This window comes from Panulirus ornatus, chromosome 8 (genome assembly GCF_036320965.1).
Source record: "Panulirus ornatus isolate Po-2019 chromosome 8, ASM3632096v1, whole genome shotgun sequence".
In the NCBI taxonomy this organism is placed as follows: Eukaryota; Metazoa; Arthropoda; class Malacostraca; order Decapoda; family Palinuridae; genus Panulirus; species Panulirus ornatus.
Genome location: NC_092231.1, coordinates 3,874,927 through 3,889,549, shown reverse-complemented (window position 1 = coordinate 3,889,549; position 14,623 = coordinate 3,874,927). Strand labels below are relative to the sequence as shown.

Sequence of the window (14,623 nt, the reverse complement as noted above, 5' to 3'; positions counted from 1 at the left end):
TAGTTTTGGTACATCATACATGACAGCTAGAAAGTGGATATGAGCAGATGAGTGTAGTTTCTTCATTTGTTCCTGGTGATACCATGCAAACATGTGAAACAGGGAACAACATGAAAAGAAAAATGTGGAGTGGCAGTTTTGATGTAAATGGGTGAAGTGTTACAGATGACTGCACTTTTCCGAGTTGGAAGGTCACCACAATCATCCTTTGTGAATTCAAGAGGTTTAGATACATGAATTGATGCACCATATCATATAGATGTAAAAAAATAAACTAACTAGTAGACAAAAACAGATACATGTACATGTGGAAGGAAAAATTGATACACACAGAAGTAGCTGGCTATGCAGTACATGGACAACATTGTAAGAGGAAAGTTTGTTGGGATAGATGTCATTTTATGGGAAGAGAGATATTTATAAAAAAGAAGAGCTGTTATTTTTTAGAATAATGTTAGAAAATGATCTGAGGAGAGTTTATCTTTAATGATGATTTCACTAATTTTTTTTCATAAGTTTTTGATACATTTTGCTGACCTCAAGTGTAAATGTTTTGATAATTGTCGTGATCTAGAGGAATTGGTTGCTCAGCCTATCATTATCAACCTGTGCTTCTCTCAAGATGTTAGATATTGCACTGTAAGTCTGTGCGTCTTTCTAAGCAGGCTCACATTATTGGAATGCCTCCATAGCTTCCTCCATCGACAAAGCCTTTTCCTTCTTGTGCTGCCTCCACACTACTTCTCCAGTGTACTTTTGGCTTTCTCTTATAGATTTCTTCATTTTTCCATTCATTTACAATGTTAGTTATTGCCCATATCAGTTTTGTCCACATCATCTGTAGTGCCTCAATATGCCATTATACTAAACTTTCTGCTAGTCACTCTTATCACCTTATATGTGTTTTCTTTCTTTTTTTACATTCTTTTATATTCTTTACTCTATTTCTTTTCTAGTCTGTTGAGCCACTTCTCAGAAAACCACCTCAACTGCTTATTTTCTGATGGCCATTTATTCATTCTTAGCACCACTTCACACTGCACTTTCAAGCTGTTATATTGAAAGTATTAAATATGTTATGAAGGACATCAAACTGTGGTGATTTTAGAGAAAATGATAACATGGCTTTCAGAATGGTTGAATACTAATTCTTGTCTTTTATAGCTTTAGTGAATGTGTAAAAGTGGTGAAAGTATTATATCCTTGCTTTATCTAACATACTTATATGTTTAAATGTACAGTTTCCTGAAAGCTGTAATGATGCTTCTGAGCTTCTTTATATGCATGACATCACACCTGCATGGCGTAGGATGTACTGGTAAGTTGAAATCTTACAGGTAGCTGACTTACATTTACCTTTCTAGAATTGAATGAATTAGGTGATGTATTAGAGCACTGATATTCCTTTTCCCATATTTTATGTGGTTTCACTTGCTCTTCTCCTATTATGCAGTATTAAACTACAGAAAGATGGAAAAAATTTTCATATTTTCAAAAGAATACTTTTTGATATTTGAAATGAGGTTGGCAAGAAAGGTGGAAGCTATGTAAGATTTCACAGCTGTAGAGTAGTATGCATGCACATGTCGATTATTTTGAAGTTGCACGTGTGAAAAAGCTTTCTGTAATCAGTGATGTATATCTAATTGTCATCTCATAATGTGCTATTTAGTAAAATTTATGTGCAAACTATGCGTGACAGCTAAGGAAGTGACATCAAACAACCTAAAGCCATCAACCCCACGTCGAGTTCCATTGATGAGAAACAGTGGCTGTTTTCTTCTCCTGCAGCAGTTTAGAGCTATGCTTGTAAAGAAGATCCTCTACACATTCAGAAATCTTTTTCTGACCTTGGCACAGGTATGCTAGTGTTAGTGTTTTAACTTGATGTAATTATAATTTTCTTTTTTATTTATTTATTTCTATTTTGCTTTGTCGCTGTCTCCCGCGCCTGCGAGGTAGCGCAAGGAAACAGACGAAAGAAATGGCCCAACCCACCCCAACACACATGCACACACACACACACACGTCCACACACGCAAACATACACACCGACACATCCCAACGTACACACATATATACACACACAAACACACACATATACACACATGCACACAATTCACACTGTCTGCCCCTACTCACCCCCATCGCCACCCCGCCACACACGGAATAACATCCCCCTCCCCCCTCATGTTTGTTTGTTTTTTATTTGTTTTCTAGGAACACATGATACAGCAGCCTCATTTGCCCACATCCTCATTCTAGCTACTATGTATAATGCTCCAAAATACCTTGACAACGTATCAACCATAATTGTAAGAATACAGCTGTTTGTTTCTGATGAAAGTAATCATTAAGAGTTGGTACGTCATACCATATATTGAAATTAGTGTTTTTCTTCGATTTTTCTCTATTGTTATACATGCCATATCTCCAACTGTAGATGGATGACCTGCAGAGTTCCTTTATAAAGTGTAGAATTTTCACATGAATGTCTCATCAAAAGATGATATAGTTAAAGAAATAAGAGAAGTGATTAGCAAATAATCTAAGGTTTTAAAAGAGGTGGAACGCCTACCTTTTAAAATGAAAAAGATTTGACTATTGGGAAAACTTGAAAAAATAAAGCATATCAGTATAGCAGACATCACATTGATTCAGCTTGAACTTACTTGATAATTGAGGCACAGCAATCTTGTTATTCAGTGATTTGCCACGTAGTATGTGGTCTTGTTAATGAGGAGGCATGCAAGCAGCCAGTTCTCAGCAGAAACCATAGTGATATATATACAAGAGGAAAAGAGAAATTTCACTGTAGTATAAGAAAGGTGACAAAGTTTTGTGGTCAGAGTAGGAGAATTGATTGACTGATTGTTTTAAACTCCTCTGTGTCAAGGAAGTATATAGGTAGAATCACATTAGGCTTGAGAGGAGTAACCTTATAAGTTAAAGTTAGTTCTTTTTATAAGAGAAGCAATTATTCAGAAGAAAAAAGTCTTCATCTGAACAGGTCTTCCAATTTCTTGAAAGCAGATTTACTTTTTTATTGTTATGTTCTGCCTCCACCTCTTACACGTTAAAGGGTGTATAATCAGCCCATAGGCCCATTAAAACAGATAACTGAAATAACTGCTTCTGTTAACAGAGAGATTTGGGCTAGACACAGATTCCTTTACCATCTGGCTAACATCTCCTGACAGCTGACAGCCATATTGATATACCTACTTTTCCCTTCCTCTCAAGTTAGTCAAATACCAAACAGATAAAAATGTATAAAAATATATTTATGATAGCAAAATAAAAATGGCTGTCTTGTAACATAGATAATACAATAAATCTTGATACATGTGTAATGCATTACGCATGACAGCTAGAGACTGAGTGTGAATGAATGTAGCCTTTTTTGTCTTTAACTAATGCTGCCTCGCCTGTGCTGGGGGGATGCTATTTCATGTGTGGTGGGGTGTCAGCGGGAATGGATGAAGGCAGCAAGTATGAATATATACATGTGTATATGGCTGCAAATGTATATGTATGTGTATGTTGAAATGTTTAGGTATGTATATGTGCATGTGTGGGCATTAATGTTTATACATGTGTATGTGGGTGGGTTGGGCCATTCTTTCATCTGTTTCCCTTGTTTTCTACATGGTTCTGTGGGAGTGGGGGAGGAATGGGACGTGTTTAGGGAAGCAGTGATGGCTTGCACAAAAGATGCTTGTGGCATGAGAAGCATGGGAGGTGGGCAGATTAGAAAGGGTAGTGAGTGGTGGGATGAAGAAGTAAGATTATTAGTGAAAGAGAAGAGAGAGGTATTTGGACAATTTTTGCAGGGAAATAATGCAGATGACTGGGAGATGTATAAAAGAAAGAGGCAGGAGGTCAAGAGAAAGGTGCAAGAGGTGAAAAAGAGGGCAAATGAGCGTTGGGGTGAGAGAGGATGATTAAATTTTAGGGAGAATAAAAAAGATGTTTTGGAAGGAGGTGAATAAAGTGCGTAAGACAAGGGAACAAATGGGAACATCAGTGAAGGGGGCAAATGGGGAGGTTATAACAGGTAGTGGTGATGTGAGAAGGAGACGGAGTGAGTATTTTGAAGGTTTGTTGAATGTGTTTGATGAGAGTGGCAGATATAGGGAGTTTTGGTTGAGGTGGTGTGCAAAGTGAGAGGGTTGGGGAGAATGATTTGGTAAACAGAGAAGAGGTGGTAAAAGCTTTGCAGAAGATGAAAGCCAGCAAGGCAGCGGGTTTGGATGGTTATGCACATCCAGGCCCCAGAGAACTTTCCATAGTTTACCCCAGACGCTTCGCATGCCCTGGTTCAGTCCATTGACAGCTCGTCAACCCCGGCATACCACATCGGTCTAGTTCACTCTATTCCTTGCACGCCTTTCACCCTCCTGCATGTTCAGGCCTCGATCACTCAGAATCTTTTTCACTCCATCTTTCCACCTCCACTTTGGTCTCCCACTTCTTCTCGTTCCCTCCACCTCTGACACATATATCCTCTTGGTCAATCTTTCCTCACTCATTCTCTCCATGTGCCCAAACCATTTCAAATTACCCTTTTCTGCTCTCTCAACCACACTCTTTTTATTACAACACATCTCTCTTACCCTGTTATTTTTTATTCGATCAAACCACCTCAGTACATATTGTCCTCAAACATCTCATTTCCAGCACATCCTCTCCTCTGCACAACTCTATCCATAGCCCACGCCTCGCAACCATACAACATTGTTGGAACCACTATTCCTTCAAACGTACCCATTTTTGCTTTCCAAGATAATGTTCTCGACTTCCACACATTCTTCAGTGCTCGCAGAACTTTCGCCCCCTCCCCCACCCTATGATTCACTTCCACTTCCATGGTTCCATCTGCTGCCAAATCCACTCCAAGATATCTAAAACACTTCACTTCCTCCAGTTTTTCTCCTTTCAAACTTACCTCCCAATTGACTTGCCCCTCAACCACACTGTAGCTAATAAACTTGCTCTTATTCACATTTACTCTCAGCTTTCTTCTTTCACTCACTTTACCAAACTTAGTCACCAGCTTCTGCAGTTTCTCACATGAATCAGCCACCAGCGCTGTATCATCAGCGAACAACAAATGACTCACTTCCCAAGCTCTCTCATCCACAACAGACTGCATACTTGCCCCTCTTTCCAAAACTCTTGCATTCACCTCCCTAACAACCCCATCCATAAACAAATTAAACAACCATGGAGACATCACACACCCCTGCCGCAAACCTACATTCACTGAGAACTAATCACTTTCCTCTCTTCCTACCTGTGCACATGCCTTACATCCTCGATAAAAACTTTTCACTGCTTCTAACAACTTGCCTCCCACACCATATATTCTTAGTACCTTCCACAAAGCATCTCTATCAACTCTATCATATGCCTTCTCCAGATCCATAAATGCTACATGCAAATCCATTTGCTTTTCTAAGTATTTCTCACATACATTCTTCAAAGTAAACACCTGATCCACACATCCTCTACCACTTCTGAAACCACACTGCTCTTCCCCAATCTGATGCTCTGTACATGCCTTCACCCTCTCAATCAATACCCTCCCATATAATTTACCAGGAATACTCAACAAACTTATACCTCTGTAATTTGAACACTCACTCTTATCCCCTTTGCCTTTGTACAATGGCACTATGCAAGCATTCTGCCAATCCTCAGGCACCTCACCATGAGTCATACATACATTAAATAACCTTACCAACCAGTCAACAATACAGTCACCCCCTTTTTTAATAAATTCCACTGCAATACCATCCAAACTTACTGCCTTGCCGGCTTTCATCTTCAGCAAAGCTTTTACTACCTCTTCTCTGTTTACCAAATCATTTTCCCTAACCCTCTCACTTTGCACACCACCTCGACCAAAACACCCTATATCTGCCACTCTATCATCAAACACATTCAACAAACCTTCAAAATACTCACTCCTTCTCCTTCTCACATCACCACTACTTGTTATCACCTCCCCATTAGCCCCCTTCACTGAAGTTCCCATTTGCTCCCTTGTCTTGCGCACTTTATTTACCTCCTTCCAGAACATCTTTTGATTCTCCCTAAAATTTAATGATACTCTCTCACCCCATCGCTCATTTGCCCTCTTTTTCACCGCTTGCATCTTTCTCTTGACCTGGGCATGAGAAGAAAGATCATGAGAGGCAAGTGTTTTGGGAGCAGCTGAATGAGTGTGTTAGTGGTTTTGATGCACAAGACTGGGTTATAGTGATGGGTGATTTGAATGCAAAAGTGAGTAATGTGGCAGTTGAGGGAATAATTGGTATGCATGGGGTGTTCAGTGTTGTACATGGAAATGGTGAAGAGCTTGTAGATTTATGTGCTGAAAAAGGACTGGTGATTGGGAATACCTGGTTTAAAAAGCGAGATATACATAAGTATACGTATGTAAGTAGGAGAGATGGCCAGAGAGCGTTATTGGATTACGTGTTAATTGACAGGCGCGCGAAAGAGAGACTTTTGGATGTTAATGTGCTGAGAGGTGCAACTGGAGGGATGTCTGATCATTATCTTGTGGAGGCGAAGGTGAAGATTTGTATGGGTTTTCAGAAAAGAAGAGAGAATGTTGGGGTGAAGAGCGTGGTGAGAGTAAGTGAGCTTGGGAAGGAGACTTGTGTGAGGAAGTACCAGGAGAGACTGAGTACAGAATGGAAAAAGGTGAGAACAAAGGAGGTAAGGGGAGTGGGGGAGAAATGGGATGTATTTAGGGAAGCAGTGATGGCTTGCGCAAAAGATGCTTGTGGCATGAGAAGTGTGGGAGGTGGGTTGATTAGAAAGGGTAGTGAGTGGTGGGATGAAGAAGTAAGATTATTAGTGAAATAGAAGAGAGAGGCATTGGGATGATTTTTGCAGGGAAAAATGCAAATCAGTGGGAGATGTATAAAAGAAAGAGGCAGGAGGTCAAGAGATATATATTATATATCTCAATTGGGAGGTAAGTTTGAAGAGAAAAACTGGAGGAAGTAAAGTGTTTTAGATATCTGGGAGTGGATCTGGCAGCGGATGTAACCATGGAAGCGGAAGTGAATCATAGGGTGGGGGAGGGGGCGAAAATCCTGGGAGCCTTGAAGAATGTGTGGAAGTTGAGAACATTATCCTGGAAAGCAAAAATGGCTATGTTTGAAGGAATAGTGGTTCCAACAATATTGTATGGTTGCGAGGCATGGGCTATGGATAGAGTTGTGCGCAGGAGGGTGGATGTGCTGGAAATGAGATGTTTGAGGACAATATGTGGTGTGAGGTGGTTTGATCGAGTAAGTAATGTTAGGGTAAGAGAGATGTGTGGAAATAAAAAGAGCGTGGTTGAGAGAGCAGAAGAGGGTGTTTTGAAATTGTTTGGGCACATGGAGAGGATGAGTGAGGAAAGATTGACCAAGAGGATATATGTGTCGGAGGTGGAGGGAACAAGGAGAAGTGGGAGACCAAATTGGAGGTGGAAAGATGGAGTGAAAAAGATTTTGAGTGATCAGAGCCTGAACATGCAGGAGGGTGAAAGGCGGGCAAGGAATAGAGTGAATTGGATCGATGTGGTATACCGGGGTCGACGTGCTGTCAAAGGATTGAATCAGGGCATGTGAAGCGTCTGGGGTAAACCATGGAAAGCTGTGTGGGGCCTGGATGTGGAAAGGGAGCTGTGGTTTCGGGCATTATTGCATGACAGTTAGAGACTGAGTGTGAACGAATGGGGCCTTTGTTGTCTTTTCCTAGCGCTACCTCGCACACATGAGGGGTGAGGGGGATGTTATTCCATGTGTGGCGAGGTGGTGATGGGAATGAATAAAGGCAGACAGTGTGAATTGTGTGCATGTGTATATATGTATGTGTCTGTGTGTGTATATATATGTGTACATTGAGATGTATGGGTATGTATATTTGCGTGTGTGGACGTGTATGTATATACATGTGTATGGGGGTGGGTTGGGCCATTTCTTTTGTCTGTTTACTTGTGCTACCTCGAAAGTGTATTTTTTTTTTTATCTTTTTTTTCATACTATTCGCCATTTCCCGCAGTAGCGAGGTAGCTTTAGGAACAGAGGACTGAGCCTCTGAGGGAAATCCCCACTTGGCCCCCTTCTCTGTTTCTTCCTTTCGAAAATCAAAAATGATTATGTATGATATTTCAGTATATTTACATGTTCATGTTAGAATGTTGATATTAGTTATAGCACATTGTCTACATTCTTCATTTATTTTTATTTAGTCTGGCCTTGGTTTGGTCTTCAGAAAGATAGGGGTAGTAGAAGGTGCCATTGGATGGAAACCATTAAAGGCCTCATAGGTGCTGGAACTGGGACCAGTAGTTTTGCTGGTCACTGCAACAAAAATTTAAGGCCTTCTTGGTATTTTTTTTTTAGAAAAGGCTCACATGAGGGAGTCAAGGATTTCAAAAAGGTTCCATTTCTTCAAAACTTCTTTTCCCAAGCAGTATTTTGATATTTATTCTTTGTTATGTTTTCTTTTCAGAACATTATCCCAGTCGCATTCTTGATCCTGGCCCTAGTAGTAGCACAAACTCTTCCTGGAGTTAATGATTCTCCACCACAAGTTCACTTCACTCTGAATGTAAGTTTCTGAAATTTTTTCAAGTGTGTTAATGACAGTCTTTTTTGCTTTTGATATGGATACATAGAAAAGCAAGACTGTTGTATTAAAAGATGAATCAGCTGATAGATGAATATAAATCATGAGGATGAGTACTTATCATCATTCAATCTAAGCAGATAATACTGGGGCTGATATTAGAGACACATGCAGTACAGACCATGTAAACTTCAATAATAGTCTTACAACACTTTTTTCATACATGATCACCTTTTCTCACATCAGCACTGAGAACAGACAAAGAAAGGCTTCTTCTACTCACATCCAGTATCTAGTTGTCATGTGTAATGCAGTGGAACCACAGCTCCCAATCCACTACCAGGCCCCACAAGCCTTTCCATGGTTTACCTAGGATGCTTCACATGCCGTGGTTCAGTCTACTGATGGCACATTGACCCCAGTATACCACATCGTTCCAGTTCACTCTATCTTGTCCATGTCTTTCACCCTCCTGCATGTATAGACCCTGGTTGCCCAAAATCTTTTTCACCCCATCTAGCCATCTCCAATTTGGTCGCTCCATTCTCCTTCTTCCCTCCTCTTCTGACACACATCTCCTCTTTGTCTACATATCCTATCATTCTCTCCATATGTCCAAACCATTTCAGCACAACTTCTTCAACTCTGTCAACCATACTCTTTTTATTACGACACCTCTCTCTTACCCTTTCATAAGTTAATCGATCAAAGCACCTTGTACTGCATTTTGTCCTCAAACATTTTCATTTCCAATACATCCATCCTCTTCTGCACAGCCTTATCTGCAAGATATAGAAAAAACACTAAATTGAAGGCAGATATAAACCTGAAAATGAAAAAATGTATAAACAAGTTAAGGACTGGGTTTCATCATGCCATGGAAACAGAAGTTCATTTGAAATCCAGCTGCACCTTCTTTTCTCCATTCTTCAGATCAGGTCATTCATATGTTCGTGTATACTAATAATAAGTACTTGTTTTCCATTGAATGCCTTAGAACACAAATGATGAATACACCATTATCTATATTGTAATAATGAAATCTGTTTTGTTGAACACCCACATGATTTTGCCAGTGACATACAACTTTTCTTGTTATCTTACCTGTGTTATGAAAATTACCATGGCCACTAGCTAATTTAGACATACTAACACTACGATTGAACATTAGGTGTAAGATGAGAAAGATACTAGGCTAGACTTTGAAAATAATTCTGTTTTCATGGTAACACACCCCATCAGTAGCTTGCTTGTTTTTTTCTTTTTAGGCATTTTACCCCAGCAAATATTTGTACTAATATTATTTTTTCTTGTTTGCCTCTCTTCACAATTCCTTGGGCTTGGTGAAAAAGAATGCTAGTCATGTAATTCCTGCTTGTCATAGGTAATTAAGTAGGGTAAAACAGGTTTGGGAATCCTTCATTCCTGTGTCATCACTTTCTAAAAGTGGGAACAGATGGAGCCAAGCAGGATTTCTTCTTAGACTGTGCAATCACATCTTCATTATAGGTAAGCTGGTAAAGAAAAAATGGCATATAGTAGTGGATGCTATAGTTTTCATGTGCTTTATCCTGTCTGAGGCACTGATGACAGCAGTAGAAAACCCAAAAATTTATGAAAACATGATGCTTTTCTCATTCAGCCTGCCAGATCAGCACAAATTGCCCTATTCTGTGCTGGATTTAAGAGTCAGGTACCCTTTAGGATATTTTTAGGGCAATTATTCTTTTTACATTATCAGTATATTATCAAATGTTTGTGCTTTACATTTTCACAGCCAAAATGAAGTACCAAAAGACCCCAGATATTGGGTTTAGGCACTTCAGAATCTGGGAAAGTTTTTGAGCAACTACACAGTAAGTCTTGAAGAACTTCTGAAAAGCCATTTTTTACCTATTTGCCAAACTATAGCACCTAGAAACCCTAGATTTTGGAGGTATAATTTTAAGAACCACTTCAAAACACCCTCTTCTGCTCTCTCAACCACGCTCTTTTTATTTCCACACATCTCTCTTACCCTTACGTTACTCACTCGATCAAACCACCTCACACCACACATTGTCCTCAAACATCTCATTTCCAGCACATCCATCCTCCTGCGCACAACTCTATCCATAGCCCATGCCTCGCAACCATACAACATTGTTGGAACCACTATTCCTTCAAACATACCCATTTTTGCTTTCCGAGATAATGTTCTCGACTTCCACACATTTTTCAAGGCCCCCAGAATTTTCGCCCCCTCCCCCACCCTATGATCCACTTCCGCTTCCATGGGTGTTTTGAAGTGGTTTGGGCACATGGAGAGAATGAGTGAGGAAAGACTGACCAAGAGGATATATGTGTCGGAGGTGGAGGGAATGAGGAGAAGAGGGAGACCAAATTGGAGGTGGAAAGATGGAGTGAAAAAGATTTTGTGTGATCGGGGCCTGAACATGCAGGAGGGTGAAAGGAGGGCAAGGAATAGAGTGAATTGGAGCGATGTGGTATACCGGGGTTGACGTGCTGTCAGTGGATTAAATCAAGGCATGTGAAGCGTCTGGGGTAAACCATGGTAAGCTGTGTAGGTATGTATATTTGCGTGTGTGGACGTATGTATATACATGTGTATGGGGGGAGGTTGGGCCATTCCTTTCGTCTGTTTCCTTGCGCTACCTCGCAAACGCGGGAGACAGCGACAAAGTATAATAATAAAAAAAATAATAATTTTAAGAATATGAGCAAGGCTTTGAGCTACCACATGTTGGTCTTGAAAGCCTTTTCAAAAGTTTTTTAAGAAAGACATTTTTTCTATGCATTGCTAGGTAGCCCAGCAGGCAAAGTCCTTTACCACATATGCATACTTAGTACTCACTTCCTGCCCCAGGAATCTCTTTTATTCTTATTAGTCTCCTGCAGCACTGGTTGGGGCCATAGGTCATAGTGTTGTGATGTTTTTTATGTGTCTGTGCTCAGATGAGCAAGGCACATGCATCATGGGCATGAAGGGTTTAGGAATATGTTGAAACTGTGTTTGTAGTGCTGTAGTGATGGATGATATCCAGGGCATAAGTGAGTGTGACATTAGTTTGTCTTGGGAGTGTGGTTTTTAATGGATGTATGTCTGTTAGGTTGGAATTAGAATTAAGATGGGAGGTCAGTTGTCTAGTGACTCTGATGATATCAGTGTGTATGTGTTTTGTCAGTGTTATATTTGTTGAGGGTGGTGAGATTTGAGTGTAGAGGTTACTGAAGTTTAAAGCAGGGATAAGCTTTTTATTTATACTTGGTGGTTTTGGCTAGTTATTGCATTCTTTAGATGGGAGGGGTCTAGTGCTGTTGCATAATGCTGGGTGCTGAGCATATTGAGGTGGGTCTATATTGGAAGGATCTTTGTTTAATTTTGTAGGTGGTAAGTGTTCACTTTTGAGTATGTGAAAGACCTGGCAGGTAAGGCAGAATTTAAAGTGACGTAAATGAATTGTTTGCTTAAAACGTTGGGGATTCTTTTTGTTGTCCAAATATGGTGCCAGGTATTATTTTAAGGACATTTTGTTTGCATTCTGCTTTTGTGTTTATATTTTTTGTGGGTCATATGTGATGCCTAGAATGGTTGGTGTTTTGTTCAGTGGGAGAGATTGTTCAGTTAAGGTGACTGGAAGATGTGAGCTAGATTTGTGTCTTTTTGGCATTAAAAGAGTGATTGAAGACTTATGTGGAGATGCAGACAATTTGTTGTGGGTGAGCTATTGTTTGAATTGTGTAATGAAGAAAATGAATATCTAAGTATGAGGGACACTTTTGCACCTGAGCAGCCTACTTACTATAAAAATACAGTGCCATACCACCCACACCTATTGCTAAGTCATTAACTTTTTTTAACATGTCTGAATGAAGTACTACCTGTTGTGTAGCCTACAGCAAGGCAAGCTAACGACCGGGATATTAAGTTCATCATTGTTCATTGAGGCAGTGAGTCTCTTGTTGAAGAATCCAAGTCAACTTGACTTGATTGATGAGCTTTTGGTGGCTCTCATTTGAAGAAAGCTGACCACTTTTGTTAGGTAGTTTGACTTCTTATCAACAAGTGTTTATTCTGTCAGGCCATAGGTATGTCTTCTAATATTCATATGTTTTCCAGGAAGAGAAAGGTATTTTATACTCCTAAAATTAATTTTCTGTCAGTTTGTAATGTAACATTCTCATGATAATTATGAAACCAAACTACTTGATCACATTAGATTGAGCTGCAAATGTTCTTAATGACTTGTAATCGTTTTACAGAACTTTGATGGAACAGTAACACCAGTGCAGATTCTTCAGCCAAATAAACATACCCAAGCTCTGGAAGAAGCCTTTGAGTCAAGTTTCCATGGACGTAACAAGATGACATTGATTGAGCCAAGTTCTAATTTTTCTACCTTTATTTTAAATCAAGTAAGGCCTATTGTAATTCATTTTTTCAAACATTTTTATGTCAGTTTTTATGGATACTAAGAAGATTATGGACATTTTGAGAGGATTGTTTGTTGATATTGATACTCTGTTAGTGTTGATTTTTTGAGTATACTGATTCTCACTGTACATTATTATGGCCTGTAATGACATGCATCAAGACTTGACTACCATTGCATATATATTTCTTCTTAATAGGAGTAAACCAATGAGCAAGGAAAATGATAAAGCCCCATTCTCCTTAAGAATAATAGGCAAAAACCCCAAGTGAACACTTCCAGTCAATTTGTTTCCCATTCTTTGCTCACATGAGGTTTCTTTCTTTGTTCATTATCCCTTTCCTTACATATAGACAAAACTCTTTGAGAGAGAGAGAGAGAGAGAGGGAGAGAACTTTCTTTTGATGAGGCTTCAAACACTTATTTTCCCATTAAAATTGGTTGTAATCATTTTCTTTATAGAATATATATGAGGCTTCTGGGTGCTTTTTGACTAGACTCAGTAACCATACAGCAACTCACCCAGGCCTGTGACACCATGATATACAGGGGATGTTGCACCAAGTGACCACCTACCCCATTCACTGGTACTCTTCATACCAGTGGATTGTTGCTTGACATCAACTTGCAGCACCTTCCCTCTTGTTCCTTGCCCTTAAAAGTCACATTGGTATCATTGTAAGGGACCATTCCTGTCCTTCCCCGCCTTCCTTTTCAAAAATGCATATGTTAATTCCCAGCAGTAACAGGCCCAAGCCAATGGTTAATGAGTGAATAGGGAAAATAATTCCTTGGTTCTGGCTTACTGCTGCACCATGGCATTATAGGCCTTGATGAGTAGCTAAATGTACAGTAAGCCCTATGAATGGGTGTCTACTTACCTCATTTAACTTAAATGGATTGAAAGATTTCTCAATGAAACATATAAAGTTAGGAGGTAAAATTATGGTTTTACCCTCCTTCAAGTTCCTTACTGAGCAAGTGCCTCCTCAAATGTTCACAGGGTTTTACCTTTGGTTGAGAGGTAGTTATTCTTTTTCAAAATTTTCATTTTTCTCTATCTCTGACTTTCTTTTTCATAATTTTGCTTACTGGGCAACCAAGTTCAAGAGATTTGTTATGCATGACCTCTTCCTTCTGAACTTAAGTTATCTCTTAAAATTTCTTAAAGCCAGGAATTCATCAGTTTATTTTTTGTTTCCAGTATTTTTCAGTTCTTGCTTAAATTTTAAGGGGCACAAATCAGTAGTCAGTGTAACTTCCCTGTTACTTTTATGATGAGGTTTTAAACAGCATCTCAGTTGGTCGTTCTATGTTTTCTGCACATGTTGAGACATTTTCATTTTCTGGTCCATATTCCTTGTGTGGGTTAAGTTGTTCCATAAACCACTGTGTATGAACCTCACTGTCTGCATTATATATGTGGTTTCCTCCACTACCTGACATTGTCACCAAAAAGTGTTTACATTAGATGTCAACCAACCTGTTTATTTCTTCAGTGCATATGTAAAGCATTACTGTTAGGCCATTTATGCTTGAAACTTTATTCATTG

The 14,623-nt window shown here is 39.5% G+C and overlaps 1 protein-coding gene across 1 annotated transcript in view; it reads left to right on the top strand.

Annotated features, from left to right (window-relative positions):
* Positions 1–14,623, top strand: part of Abca3 (ATP binding cassette subfamily A member 3) — a 201,783-nt gene that overhangs the window by 105,783 nt on the left and 81,377 nt on the right. The window contains exons 21-23 of the mRNA XM_071663978.1: positions 1,703–1,860; positions 8,521–8,619; positions 12,901–13,053. Coding sequence (XP_071520079.1) covers positions 1,703–1,860; positions 8,521–8,619; positions 12,901–13,053 — 410 coding nt within the window. The remainder of the gene's footprint in view (positions 1–1,702; positions 1,861–8,520; positions 8,620–12,900; positions 13,054–14,623) is intronic.